General features: G+C 42.9%; 2 protein-coding genes across 2 annotated transcripts in view; both read right to left on the bottom strand.

Moving 5' to 3' along the window:
- Positions 1-13,467, bottom strand: part of LOC147336396 (NACHT, LRR and PYD domains-containing protein 1b allele 2-like) — a 198,003-nt gene that overhangs the window by 113,126 nt on the left and 71,410 nt on the right. The gene's annotated exons all lie outside the window — the stretch shown is intronic.
- On the bottom strand, positions 956-3,100 carry LOC147336399 (protein NLRC3-like). Its single transcript, XM_086287100.1, has 2 exons — positions 2,872-3,100; positions 956-2,730 (listed from the first exon to the last, which is right to left on the bottom strand). The coding sequence occupies exons 1-2, from the start codon at positions 3,077-3,079 to the stop codon at positions 956-958; spliced, it is 1,983 nt and encodes a 660-aa protein (XP_086143226.1). The 5' UTR covers positions 3,080-3,100.

Here is a 13,467-nt window from a genome sequence, read left to right as displayed (position 1 = left end):
TTTCCTCAGGAGAGTGGAACACAGGACTGCAAGACACACGGGGTGTGTGAAGGCACAGGGGCAGAGAGCACGGGATACCAGCACTGGGAGAAGACACGTCACGGGAGTCGAGGGAGCACTTTTGGAGATTCAATGTGTGGTGTACATTTACCTCACTGTAAATAAACCCACTGTTCATTTCATTAAGTCCAGCGTTTGGGTCCTTTCTCCAACATCCCCCACGGTCTGCCCCCCAGACCGTGACAAATATGAAGACTTCGGACTTTACGTTTCCCAATTTTTGCTTTAAGTTATTTTGTTATTTACATAATAATGTAGATAACCTAATAATGATCCTTATTGCTGTTTTAGAGGAGCGGTGCTTCAAAGGATAGCTGCAGATTTCTGTCAGAATCTGCAGATTATACAGTACAAATAAAATGTTCACGTTTCTCCAATGTTGTCTTCCCAACAGTTTCACTGACATCTACACGAGATGGTCAGGAAGCGTTTGCGATGTCTTATCGGGCGCTGATAATTGGCGTCTGTCTTGTGTTGGTGACGTAAAAGACGGATTTAATGCGACTTGACCATTCAAACAGCAGTCGCTTTCTAAAACATCGGATATGTATCGGATTCAGTACCACATACGAAAGTGACCCAGATCGGATTTGAAAATATCGGATTTACGCCGTTCACACTGTCATAGCATGATCGGATATGGGTCGCATAGGGTCAAAAAAATCGGATTTGATGCGCTTTCGCCTGCAGTGTGAACGTAGCCTTACTCTCAAATCCTCCCTAATAACAAGAACATAATTACACTTTAGCCACAAGAGGGCAGCAGCATTAAGTCGCATGTATATAAAGGTACAGTGATTATATTACAATGATTTTGACAAAAACAAAACAGAAGTTCATGGCAGTGTGTTTTTCATAACATACCAACCAAATTAAATAATAAAAACTTTATAACTTACAGAACTTTTTTAGAGGCTTTGACCACTGGCAGCAGCCTCAGAAGAGCCTCCTCTGAAGCAGAGTATTTATTCAGGTCAAACACATCCAGATCTTTTTCTGATGACAGTAAGATGAAGACCAGAGCTGACCACTGAGCAGGAGACAGTTTATCTGTGGAGAGACGTCCTGATCTCAGGGACTGTTGGATCTCCTCCAGTAGAGAACGATCATTCAGTTCATTCAGACAGTGAAACAGATTGATGCTTTTCTCTGCAGACAGATTCTTACTGAGCTTCTTCTTGATGTACTGAACTGCTTTTTGATTGGTCTTTGAGCTACTTCCTGTTTGTGTCATGAGGCCTTGCAAACGAGTTTGATTAGTCTTCAGACCCAAGAGAAAACGAAGGAACAAGTCCAGGTGTCCATTGGGGCTCTGTAAGGCCTTGTTCACAGCACACTGGTAGAAGTATTTCTCTGTCTGAGAGCTTGTTTGTTGCTCTTCCAGCAGATTGAGTCCAGAGTTGATGAAGGTCAGGTGGACATGAAGAGCAGCCAGAAACTCCTGAACACTGAGATGAACAAAGCAGAACACCTTGTTCTGGTACAGTTGTTTCTCCTCTTTAAAGATCTGTGTGAACACTCCTGAGTACACTGAGGCTGCTCTGATATCGATGCCACACTCGGTCAGGTCTGGTTCATAGAAGATCAGGTTTCCTTTCTGCAGCTGATCAAAAGCCAGTTTTCCCAGTGACTCAATCATCTTCCTGCTCTCTGGACTCCAGTGTGGATCTGTCTCAGCTCCTCCATCATATTTGATCCTCTTCACTTTGGCCTGAACCACCAGGAAGTGGATGTACATCTCAGTCAGGGTCTTGGGCAGCTCTCCTCCCTCTCTGGTTTCCAGCACATCCTCCAGAACTGTAGCAGTGATCCAGCAGAAGACTGGGATGTGACACATGATGTGGAGGCTTCGAGCTTTCTTGATGTGGGAGATGATCCTGCTGGCCTGCTCCTCATCTCTGAATCTCTTCCTGAAGTACTCCTCCTTCTGTGGGTCAGTGAACCCTCTGACCTCTGTCACCATGTCGACACACTGAGGAGGGATCTGATTGGCTGCTGCAGGTCGTGTTGTTATCCAAAGGCGAGCAGAAGGGAGCAGGTTCCCTCTGATGAGGTTTGTCAGCAGCTCATCCAATGAGGTGGACTTTCTTGTTTCAGTCAGGATTTTAGTTTTGTTGAAGTCCAAATGAAGTCGACACTCATCCAGACCATCAAGTATGAACACAACCTGGAAGTCTTCAAGCCTGCAGATTCCTGATTCGTTAGTTTGATTAAAGAAGTGATGAACAAGCTCCACCAAGCTGAACTTTTCCTCTTTCAGCACATTCAGCTCTCTGAAAGTGAATGGAAATATGAACTGGATGTCCTGGTTGGCTTTGTCTTCAGCCCAGTCCAGGCTGTATTTCTGTGTTAAGACTGTTTTCCCAATGCCAGCCACTCCCTTTGTCAGCACTGTTCTGATTGGTTCGTCTCTTCCAGGTGAGGCTTTAAAGATGTCTTCTTGTCTGATTGTTGTTTCTGGTCTGTCTGGTTTCCTGGATGCTGTTTCAATCTGTCTGACCTCATGTTCCTCATTGACCTCTGCAGTCCCTCCCTCTGTGATGTAGAGCTCTGTGTAGATCTGATTCAGGAGGGTTGGGCTTCCTGCTTTAGCGATGCCCTCAAACACACACTGGAACTTCTTCTTCAGTTGGGCTTTAAGTTCTCGTTTACAGAGTGGAGCAAATATTTCTGAAGGTAAGAAATTCAGAAACAAATATTATATAATAAATATCATAGCCTTTCAGTACCCTGAAAGGATGAATGTCTATTGGTCCATTTCTTGAGCTATTAGGAAAGATCAATATTCAGTCTTTAGAGAAATTCTCTTACTGCTCTGCAGATGGTCAGCCATCTCATGCTGCTTAAGTCTCCTCAAGAAGTGGAGTGTGATCTTCAGAAATGCTTCTCTGCAGCTCTTTCTTTCATCTTCATCCTCTCCTTCAAACATCTCCTCATCCTCCATCTGGCTCTTTAAAGTTTCTGGGTGATCTGGACTCAGAAGCTTCTGGATCTTCTTCAGCTCGTTCTTCACAAACATGGTGATGTTGTCCTCCAGCCGCTGGAAAAGAAGACTATATGAATTACCCAGTGGTAAATGGACTGGTTCTTATATAGCTCTCTTTGATACTCTGTGCACACAAAGCTTTTTATACAACATGCCTCATTCAACCAAGCACATTGTTCTATGCTTAAATACTTTCTTTCACACTCTGATGGATGCATCAGAGGGCAGCTTGGGTTTAGTACGTTACCCAGTACATTTGCCAGCCAGGGTTTGATTCACAAACCTAACTAGTAGCTGACCTGCTCCCCTCCTGAGCTACAGTCACCCCAATCTGACTGAAATCATGGAGCCCAAACTCTGACTTATGTTGGACACACTGACAATCCTCTGGTCCACAAAGTGCAGCATAGAGGTGACTGAAAAGAACAAATGTAAACGTAGTACTACAAACCATAACCACAGAGTCCAGGTGTGTTTGATGTTGCTGTGCAGACTGACCAGTGGAAACCTCTGCTCTCTGCTGGTCCACTCTGTGGAGGAGTAATGTATAATTAGCTCATGTTATGTCTGTCCACACACAGACACAAGCTAAAGGTCCATGAAGTGATGTTTGGATGGGTTCAGTCAATCAGATGACTGTCATGGTGGAGCTTTGCTAGTCCTGCTGATCCCACTGAGAATTAACAACACAGTTTCCAGATGTCTGTAGTTTTCTGCTCAGTTTCTTTAGTCCCAACAGCTCTTACCATCTCCTGCATAAAGCTTTCCCTCCATGCTCAGATGCCCTGGAACAAGGTGCTCTCTTTATATCAGTGACTGGTTTAAAGGGACAACTTGCAGTGCTCGCCAAACTTTGTGTCAGCAAAAGTAGTTCTAATATTTCTTACATTTATTACATTTTTACATTTTTACACACACAAATCAATGAACGCAAAAACATGAACTTTCCAGATATTTTGTTTCACAATGTTACAAAACTCAGTTCACAACTCCACAGTCAGATTTACAAGTACAAAATATTTATGACCACAGTTTGAGCCGATGTATGTCCCGAGTCTGTGGACTCAGTGGTTTTGTTTTAATTGTTATTGTCTTTTGTTACAATTTCATTCTGATTAAGATTTTCTAGTTCTGAGGTTTTGGTTTCTGTGTTCCCTCTGTACTGTGTTAGTATTGTGTCTCTGTGTTCACTTCCTGTTTTATTTTGACAGTGCCATGTCCTACGTTAGTGTGTCTACTTTTGCTTCCCCTTGTCTGGTTATGTCCAATGAATCCTGCTGTGTCTCCCTTTTCTCATTCCCTGATGGCTCTTTTGTGTATATGAGCCCTTTGTTTTCTCCTGCTTGTTGCTGGTTCGTCTGTGTTGTCTCCCCGTGTCTCCGTTTAAGGTTTCAGGTTAGTTTTGTAGTTTTTTCAGTAGAGGTTATCTTAGCTTCTGCACAGGCCATCTCCACTGCACTTCACCGTTTCAATAAAGCTCACTCACTTCACAGCAGTGTCGGCATCTTGGGTCCTTTATTAAATTCAACATGGCTCGCCCCGCTAGCCGTGACATAAGATGTGAAAAAACAATATCCAAAAAACACGAGAGACAAACAGGAAATAGTTTTAAGGTGCAGGGCCAACAAACTGAGTCTAGCCATGAACTCAGAGTTGATTGAATTAGCATTTTGAATTGGCTGATCTGAGTTACTTCAATCAAGTCTATGTTCACTTTGAGTTAAGATTATACGTGATTAATGTAAAAGAAAAAAGCCGTCATCAGCAACTGATTCTGATTTAGCAGGTTTTCAAATCTAAACGGTACCCATCCCTAGCTGGCTGTAGTTAAACCTTTACTTAAAAAGCATCCCTAGACCCAGCTGTCTTAGCTAATTATAGGCCAATCTCCAACCTGACAATCCTTGAAAGAGTAGTTGGGGGGCGACAATCAGAGGGGCAGTGTGATGATCTTAGGTTACGAACTACCGCAGTCAAGTCATTAAGGGAGACGGGATCAAACTGCTCTAAGACAGCTGAGCACACAGGAGAAAGACTCGGATCTGAGGCAGCAGTCGGCGAGACAAGAGCCCTAATAGATAGAAGCTTGTTGTTAAAAAATGCTAAAAAGAGTGACGCTGAAAAACTAGTTCATGCATTTATTACTTCCAGGCTGGACGACTGTAATTCATTATTATCAGGAAGTCCTAAAAACTCCCTGAAAAGCCTTCAGCTAATCCAAAATGCTGCAGCAAGAGTCCTGACAGGGACTAGAAAGAGAGCAGATTTCTCCTGTTTTGGCTTCCCTTCATTGGCTGCTCCTCACATACAAGGTCTTAAATAATCAGGCCCCATCTTATCTTAATGCTGCACCACAACACCTGATCTCTGGTTTCCTCACCTCTTCAATCCCACTTTAATACTTGACTAAACTCATTTTCCTGTTTAGGTGTTGAGGCAAAGCCGCCCATCTACAATGCAGGCAACAGCAAACGGAGCTATTTTTGATTCCCTTTGGGTTTTTTCTACTTTTGTGCTACAAAATGTTCAAGCTGATTAAATTCATTAGAATAAAAGTTCAGATAATTTTCTCATATTAATGTTGGAGGTAGAAATTCAGGGAACTTTGCACAAAAACTGGCAGAAATTTCCTTCAAAGATGGCGTTTTTACTTTAATACTGTGAGTACATTTCAGAGCCTGGACTCTTTTACCTTTACTTGAGTAAAGAAGTTGAATCATTATTTCAGCTTTAAGAGGGTATTTTAACACAAACATCAGTCCTTCTACTTAAGTATGTTTGACACTTTGTTTAATCATCATTTTTAATGATCAAATATAATTATGTTTGTTATTTGTGGATTTTAAATGTCCTTGACAGAGACAGATGATGATCATTATCCTGCACTGTGCTCTCAGGTTTGGTCGAGCTAGCACAAAGAATGGCTATGTTGAACTTCCTCCTGGGATCTACACTAAGAAGTGAGTCCAACATTAGCAGGGTCTCTTTCCTTTATCTGGATTCACTTTAGCATTCACAGTCACGTGAAGCTTGTTATTAACTCGATAAGTCAACCCAGGGTTTCAGCTGAGCGCTCACATGAAACACATGGTGTTGGCAGCATCTGATCAATCATATTCATGGAGACGTGTATCAGCAACAGAGCAGCTGAGTTTGCAGAAGGAAGTCAAACTAAACCACAGGAACAATATGAGGAGATTACACACATAATAAAATACTAGCAGTAACACAGCTGCTGCAGACAAATCAGTCGTGTGATCGTGTGTGAGAGGAGAAGGACTGTAAAGGAGTTTGGTGTTAAAAGCTCTGTATGAATGTGGGAGACTTTGAAGGGCTTTAAAAAGGCCAATATAAAATAAAAGGCAGCAAAACTGCTGAGTGTGAAAGTCACCAGACTTATCAGACCTCTGTGATTAAGACCTGTAAGAACACCTATTTGTACTTGTTGGCATTATATCAAACACACACGTATATTAAGCCTTTGTTTGAACTCTGGTTGAATTTGTTACTTTCAGACTGTGAAACATCACAGAGGCTGCAGCTGCAGATCTTTTATTCACCTGGAAATTTACTTTAAATGTTAGATGGAAAATGTATTGCTCAGTTTAACCAAAGTAAGAACAATAATCCATAAACCTTCATAAAGACAAACATCTCCCAGAACATTGAGCTGCTGAAGTGTCACTGAAGGGAAAAACTATTTGTCCTCCTCCATCCAGCAACACCTGAAACACCTGAGTGGAAGCTCCTCCCTACACTGTGTTTGAAGCAAAGCACAAAGGAGACACCTGCTGGAGCAGCTGGAGTCCTACAGACACTCAGCCTCTTCACTACACAAACACCTCCTACAACATCCACTCTTTCCACTCTGACTGCTGTGTTTGTGGAAACACTCCAACACACACCGCTTCACATACCAACATAGAAATGTGTGTGAAAAAGAGCTGAGCTGATATTAAACATGAGGATTTATTCAGAAATACAGAGTCAGGAACAACATCTAGACACACATTACCTCTCAGCAGCAGAAGAACAGCCTTTAAAGTTTATATCAGCATCCTTCGACATGTTGCTCTTTAAGGAAACACAGCTGGGTTCAGGTCCAGGAGATTCTGGCCTCTTATTGATCCTAAAAGAAAAACAATAAATGTCACAGCTTCATGAGACAGGAAGGAAAAACTGGAAATATTAAATTAAAGACATGATGAACAATCTCATAAAAATAATGTACTTACTCTTTGTCACATAACAGTCTTTTGTTAAAGTTTACAATAACACCCTTGCTTAGTCTTTGCTCTGTACTGCAGTACTTGCACTGGTTTCACTGGACAAGTCTGCATGTGAATCTACAACTGATCTGACATTGTGGCACAAACACAGTAAACAAACACTACGAGCACCTTGTTTCATGTGCAGTGGCTTTCTTCTCATTCTGTTACTGAACACTGGATGAAAAGCCTCTCACTGCCAGCATCCTTCCAGCCCCACGACAACAAGACCAACTCACATCTTCACAACACCAAGAATTTTTCTCCTTTTCTTTGGAGAAACTGAGAAGCCAATAGGATTGTAGCTCAAACTTGCCCACAGTCCTGCTTCATCACTGCTCACTCCTACCTGTGTTGGTGCTCAGTGGACAGTCACAGCCTGCTGCTAGCATGAATGCTAAACGTACTGCTGTGGATGATCAGCAGAACAAGATGTTGTCAGTTTGACTGTTTGCTGTATTTCAAGTGTTTTTCTCAGTTCGTCTGTATTCAAAGTGCATTGGGGGCTTTAGCTGACAGCTCTTTGTGCTAACAAACTAAACTCTCTTAGTTTAAGCCAACAGACTTTACCAAACACAAAGCCTGCTGCTGCCTCCATGGGTTAGCTTGTGTGACTGGTGTTTACACCAATGAAATCTAAATCACACTAATGTGTCCTCCGAGGTGTTTGGTGGGAGCACTGAGTGAAACATAAGAGCTCTGGTAAAATAACAAACAGGGCTGTGAGAGCAACTGAAGTGATAAAAATACTGTTTAAAGATAAAAAACACTTTGATGTTCTCTCGTCACCTAACAAAGTCCAAACCCTGTGAACTATTTTAGCTTTAATAATTGTGGATTCAGGTATCCTGAACCCATCTTTGGACATTTGTAATTAAATATTTTAAAACTCCATCAAAGACTCCTGATGTGGCTGTTTGGAGAAGGAAAAGAGGGACAAAGTGGAGCGTCGAGCTGAGGCTTCATTCACTGCAAACCTACAGTTATGTTTCCTTATTTCTGCTGTTTGCATGTTCACAGCTGAAATAAAGCTGCCTCTTTGACTTCATCCTGTTGTGTTTGGGTCCAATCCTGCCTGCCACACAGCGCTACAGGACAAAGTCTAAGATTTTTATCTTTTTAATGAATCTTTGGTCATATTTATCCAGGAAAACACAAACATGTAAAGGAGTCATCACAGGTCTCTGACCTCGTTGGTTCAGGTTCAGCACTGAAGTGTGGAGGATAATCTTTGGACCGGTCACTCCTCACAGACGGACAGCTGGATCCTGCAGACTGTGACCTCTGACCTCTGCAGACACAAACATGTTTTATTCAATGATCAATTCTCTGATGAAGTGATTGAAGCAGCTGTGATCACACAGACTGCAGATAATGCAGATGTTTCCTGTCAGTAACAGTCCTCTTAGATTAGAGTTCAGCTTTTTACAGGAAAACAAATGTCCCTGAATGCAACAGTGAGACACAGTGTGCCTGTGTGGCTGTGATAGCTGCCGTTAGGAGCGCTCATGTGTTTGCAGTTAGACGAGGAGATGTTACCATCATGGACACGTTAACAAATCCTGCAGCATCACGTGGCACAAACACTTTGTGTTCCTGTCATCTGCAAGCAACAGGAAGTTCATTAATAAAGGCGGGATGGAGACGCGACTGTGATGGTTCTCCTTCATCCAGCTGTTACACACATCTGGGCTCACACGACGAGCCTTTGTCTAATACAGCAGCTGCTCTCTGAACACTTTTCTGAAGAGGAGCTGCACAAACCTTTGTTTGCTTTCTAGAGCAGCGTATCAAAGTCAAACTACCCACTGCTAGCAGCTGTTTCTATCATAGTTTAGGATCCAGATGTGTGAGGTCTAGATTTACACCTCTGATTAAAATACATAGTTAAAAACAGCCAATTGAGTCCAAATGTGTCTTAAACCAGATAAACTGACAGTTACAGCTGAGCCTGTGTGTCCTTGGAGACACTGCTCTCCTACAGAGATGCATTTTAGAAACCAGGAAACATCAAAATCATTTAAATCAGAGAGTTCTTGTAACTAACAGCTCACCTCTCTGCAGCAGACACAGGCTGGGATTTAAAATTAATGCCTCGATGATTTGACCGGTCACTCTGTAAGGACACAGAGCTGGGTCGAGGTCCAGGTTTGAGTCTCTGATGGATCCTGAAAAAGTTATAAATCTTCAGTAAAATTCTCATCACATATCAGCTGATATTATTGGTGTTAGCTTACCTTTTCTCAGCTGACTGTCTTTGCTCAAATCTCTTAATGACATCTTTGACTGAGTTACTTTCACAGGACACAGAGCTGGGTGGAGGTCCAGGCTGGTTCCTGTGAATATGGAGCAGTGATGTGAGTGCTGAGCTGTGACATGGAGAAGAGTCATGGACAGTTAGAGATGGTCATCTCACCTCTGAGCTTTGGTCTGGCTCTCATGTTCCCCACACAGAGTGCTTTTAGGGGGAGGGACTCCCTCCTCTCTGTCCTCACACTGATCCATGCTGCTCAATTCACATCAGCTCACACACACTTTCTACCTTCACCTGCAGAGGAAACACAAATCATTCATGTGTACATCAACTGAGAGCTGCAGAGGTCGTGTCTGATGTGTTGGACTAACATCCATCTGAGACGCAGCTTTCATCAGTTCACTACAAAAAGTGTCACAGAGCCCAGTTCAGCCTCCAAATCCTCCATTACTGTAGTCCTACAAAGCAGCAGGTCAAACATGGCTGCAGAGAGCAGCTTTATGTCAGTAACCATGTCCAGGACCGAGCTGACTGCTTACAGAGTTCATACTCTAACTGCTAGCTGCTCTGCTAGCTAAGCTAACTCAGTAACAGTGACTCTGACAGCAGTTACTGTGGAACAGCGGCCGAGCTCAGGACACATTCAGTGTGTTTAGACACAGGAGTGTTTATGTCAGCAAATCAGTGTGTGTGAAGAGTCTGAGGGAGTGTGTGAATGAGACTCAACACTGAAACCAACAGTCCAAGAAAAGCGTCTGGATTCCTTTAAGTTTAACTTAAAGAAGTCCAGACGCTTTTCTTTTTGTCTCCATAATGTCTCCATAATGCTGCAATGTTATCTGCCCCAGAAACACTGTGCAGAAGCTCTGATGGTGACACAGAAAAGTCACAGTGGAGATACTTCTGTCCACCTTTGATTAGACTCATTATAAAAAGGAAAACAAAGTTTGAACACAGTCATGTTTCCAGTTCACTGACTTACATTTATTCCATGGACACTCACTCTAACCTGAACCACAGCTACAACCAGTGTTGGGGAGTAACGGAATACATGTACCGCCGCTGTATTTAAAATACAAAATATGAGTAACTGTATTCCGTTACAGTTACCGTTTAAAAAGGTGGTATTCAGAATACAGTTACTTTGTTGAAATAAATGGATTACACTGCGGTACTTTCCTGTTTCATTTTGTCAAGGGTCAGGACTGTTTGGGTTTTGTTTGACAGCTACGTTCTGTTGTTCCAGGCGGCAGCGTTACGGTTGCCATGGTTACAGGGCTACGCTCTCTCTCTCTCTCTGCGACTGTGTGTTTCCGGGGTGAGAGAGCGCCTTTTCGTTGTTGTTGTTGTTGTTGTGCTAAGCTAACAGGCAGAATGCTACAAGCATAGCTCTAAAGCAGGGGTGTCAAACTCAAATATACAGTGGGCCAAAATTCAAAACTGGAACAAAGTCACGGGCCAACGTTAATATTTATTGAAAAAAATCTTCCTCCAGATATAACAAGGAACCTTTTCTTACAGACTCAAATAAGTTTTGCTGAAAAACTGAATATGGAATAAGCAACGCTTAATACTGAACGATATAGAACTTATATAAACATATATAACTTAATATTGCACACATGCAAAATTGAAATTCCAATTAAATAACATATCACTGGAATGCATTTCTTAAATAAAAATTGTATTTGCAGCCTTCTGATTTAAATTTTAGCAGTAAACTTTTTCCCCAGGCTAATAATAAATGTAAAAATAAAATAACAATAATAAACCACTTAACTAATAAAAATATCATTAAACGTGAAACCATTCAAGCCCATGTCTGGGAGTAGCAAGACAAATTGCACAAAGAAAATGGTAATTATAGCTCAGTTTGCTACACACTGATCTACTCTGATGCGTCCAAGCCAGATACCTGGCATCTCTTCTTGGATGCTAGTTCCTCAATGTCTGGGCTCAGGCTCTGAGCTGAGGAAATCCTCAGGATCGAGTGAAGGTGTTCATCGGTCAGACGTCTCCTCTGAGATGTTTTGGCCATCTTCATTGAGGAGAATAGTTGCTCACATAGGTAAGTGCTGCCGAACATGGAGAGCATCTGAGCAGCGTGGGTGCGGAGCCCAGGCATTTTGAAATGTGGAAATTGTGAAGCGCCCACAGCATCATACTTTGATTTCAGCGTGTCACTACACTGGAGTTCAATCAGCTCCATTTGGAGGTTTGTTGGTGCTTTTGCCACGTAAACTGCAAAAGGATTACTGAGCAGTTCAAATCGACATTTCTGGGCGTCAAAGTCGGCAAACCGCCGGGTAAACTCAGTACTGAGTACACAGAGTTTTTCAGCAAACTGTACGCATGGGAACACAGCAGTAGAGATTTGCATGTTCATCGTTTGGCAGCAGGGAAAATGGCCCAGGTTTCCTTGTAGCATCTGATTCTGCCACAGGCACAATTTCGTTTTAAAAGCCCTCACTGCAGCGTACATATCTGTGATGATACGCCCCCGTCCCTGAAGCTGCAGGTTCAGTGCAATGAGATGGCTCGTGATATCACACATAAAGGCCAGCTCACACAGAAACTCTTGCTCCCTGAGCTCAGCTGTGTCTTGCCCTTTGCTTTCCAGAAACTGAAATATTTCCTCGCGTAGCTCGAAACATCTGTTCAGTACTTTCCCTCGGCTTAACCACCTCACCTCCGTGTGATACGGCACGTCTCCGAACCACACTCCTCAAGAAAAGATTTGAATTGCCGGTGATTCAGACCTTTGGCTCTTATAAAGTTAACTACTCGTGTTACTGCGGTCATAACATGTTCCATCTTTAGGGCTTTACCACAAAGTGATTCTTGATGTATGATGCAGTGATAAACAGTCAGCTCACCTGCACAGTTCTCCGCTCGCATCTTCTCCCGTACCCTGCCCACCAGTCCGCTCCTTTGACCACACATCGCTGGTGCACCATCTGTCGTTAACCCCACAAGTTTTTCCCATGGCAACTTCATTTCAGTTAGACATTTGGAAACCTCTTCAAGTATTTCCTTCTCTGTGCTTGTTCCATGCATTGATTTTAATCCTAAAAGTTCTTCCGTAACACAGAGAGTTGAGTCCACACCACGGATGAAGACTGAAAGCTGGGCAGTATCAGAGGCGTCGCTGCTCTCATCCACAGCGAGGGAGAATGCAACGAAACTGTTTCCCTTCTCCATCAGCTGGTTATTTAGATTGTTGGCAAGTTCACGTGTGCGATCAGCTACTGTGTTTCTGCTCAGGCTAACATTTGAAAATGCTTGCTTTTTCTCTGGGCACACAACGTCGCAAACTTTCATCATACAACTTTTCACAAACTCTCCCTCACTGAAGGGCCGGGCTGATTTTGCGATCTCTGCTGCCACAACAAAACTAGCCTTTACAGCAGCCTCACTTTGTGATATGGCTTTTTTGAACATAGTCTGCTGTGAAACAAAACTTCTTTTCATCTCTTCTGCTTTCCGGCGCCTTTGAGTCATGTCCAGGTCCTTGTACTTCTCTTGGTGTTTCGTTTCATAGTGTCGTCTAATGTTGTACTCCTTGGTTAAAGCCACATGAGCTCCACATACAAGACAAACAGGTCTGTCTTTTACATAAGTAAACAGATATTCTGTCTCCCACCTGTCCAGGAAGCTCCTGTTTTCGTTCTTTCTTTTCGCCATTTTGGGAGAGGTAGCGCGGCAGTATTCGCGCGGTTGCTATGACTACAGTCAACAGAGGAGAGGGCGTTAATGGGTCCTCTCCTGACTGACGCGCCAAAACGCCAACAGAGCATTCTGGGAGTTGTAGTATTAGCAGTACATGCGCTGCTTAAGACCGGCGGGCCAGCTCTAATAGTAATTTGGTATGGCCTCGCGGGCCAAATGTAATTAGGCTG

Source organism: Aulonocara sp. 'chitande type north' Nkhata Bay, linkage group LG3 (assembly GCF_057382095.1).
Source record: "Aulonocara sp. 'chitande type north' Nkhata Bay isolate Kocher_YH1m ecotype deep benthic linkage group LG3, A_spYH_male_GT1.1, whole genome shotgun sequence".
Taxonomy (NCBI): Eukaryota; Metazoa; Chordata; class Actinopteri; order Cichliformes; family Cichlidae; genus Aulonocara; species Aulonocara sp. 'chitande type north' Nkhata Bay.
The sequence above is the reverse complement of the archived record's forward strand: the minus strand, read 5'-3'. Positions and strand labels throughout refer to the sequence as shown.

Bases quoted from the DNA above. Each gene is read 5' to 3' on its own strand.
- LOC147336399 (XM_086287100.1), bottom strand. From the start codon at position 3,079: ATGTTTGTGAAGAACGAGCTGAAGAAGATCCAGAAGCTTCTGAGTCCA. The intron at 2,731-2,871 runs GTAAGAGAATTT...TCTTACCTTCAG, and splicing joins GGCTGACCATCTGCAGAGCA to AAATATTTGCTCCACTCTGT.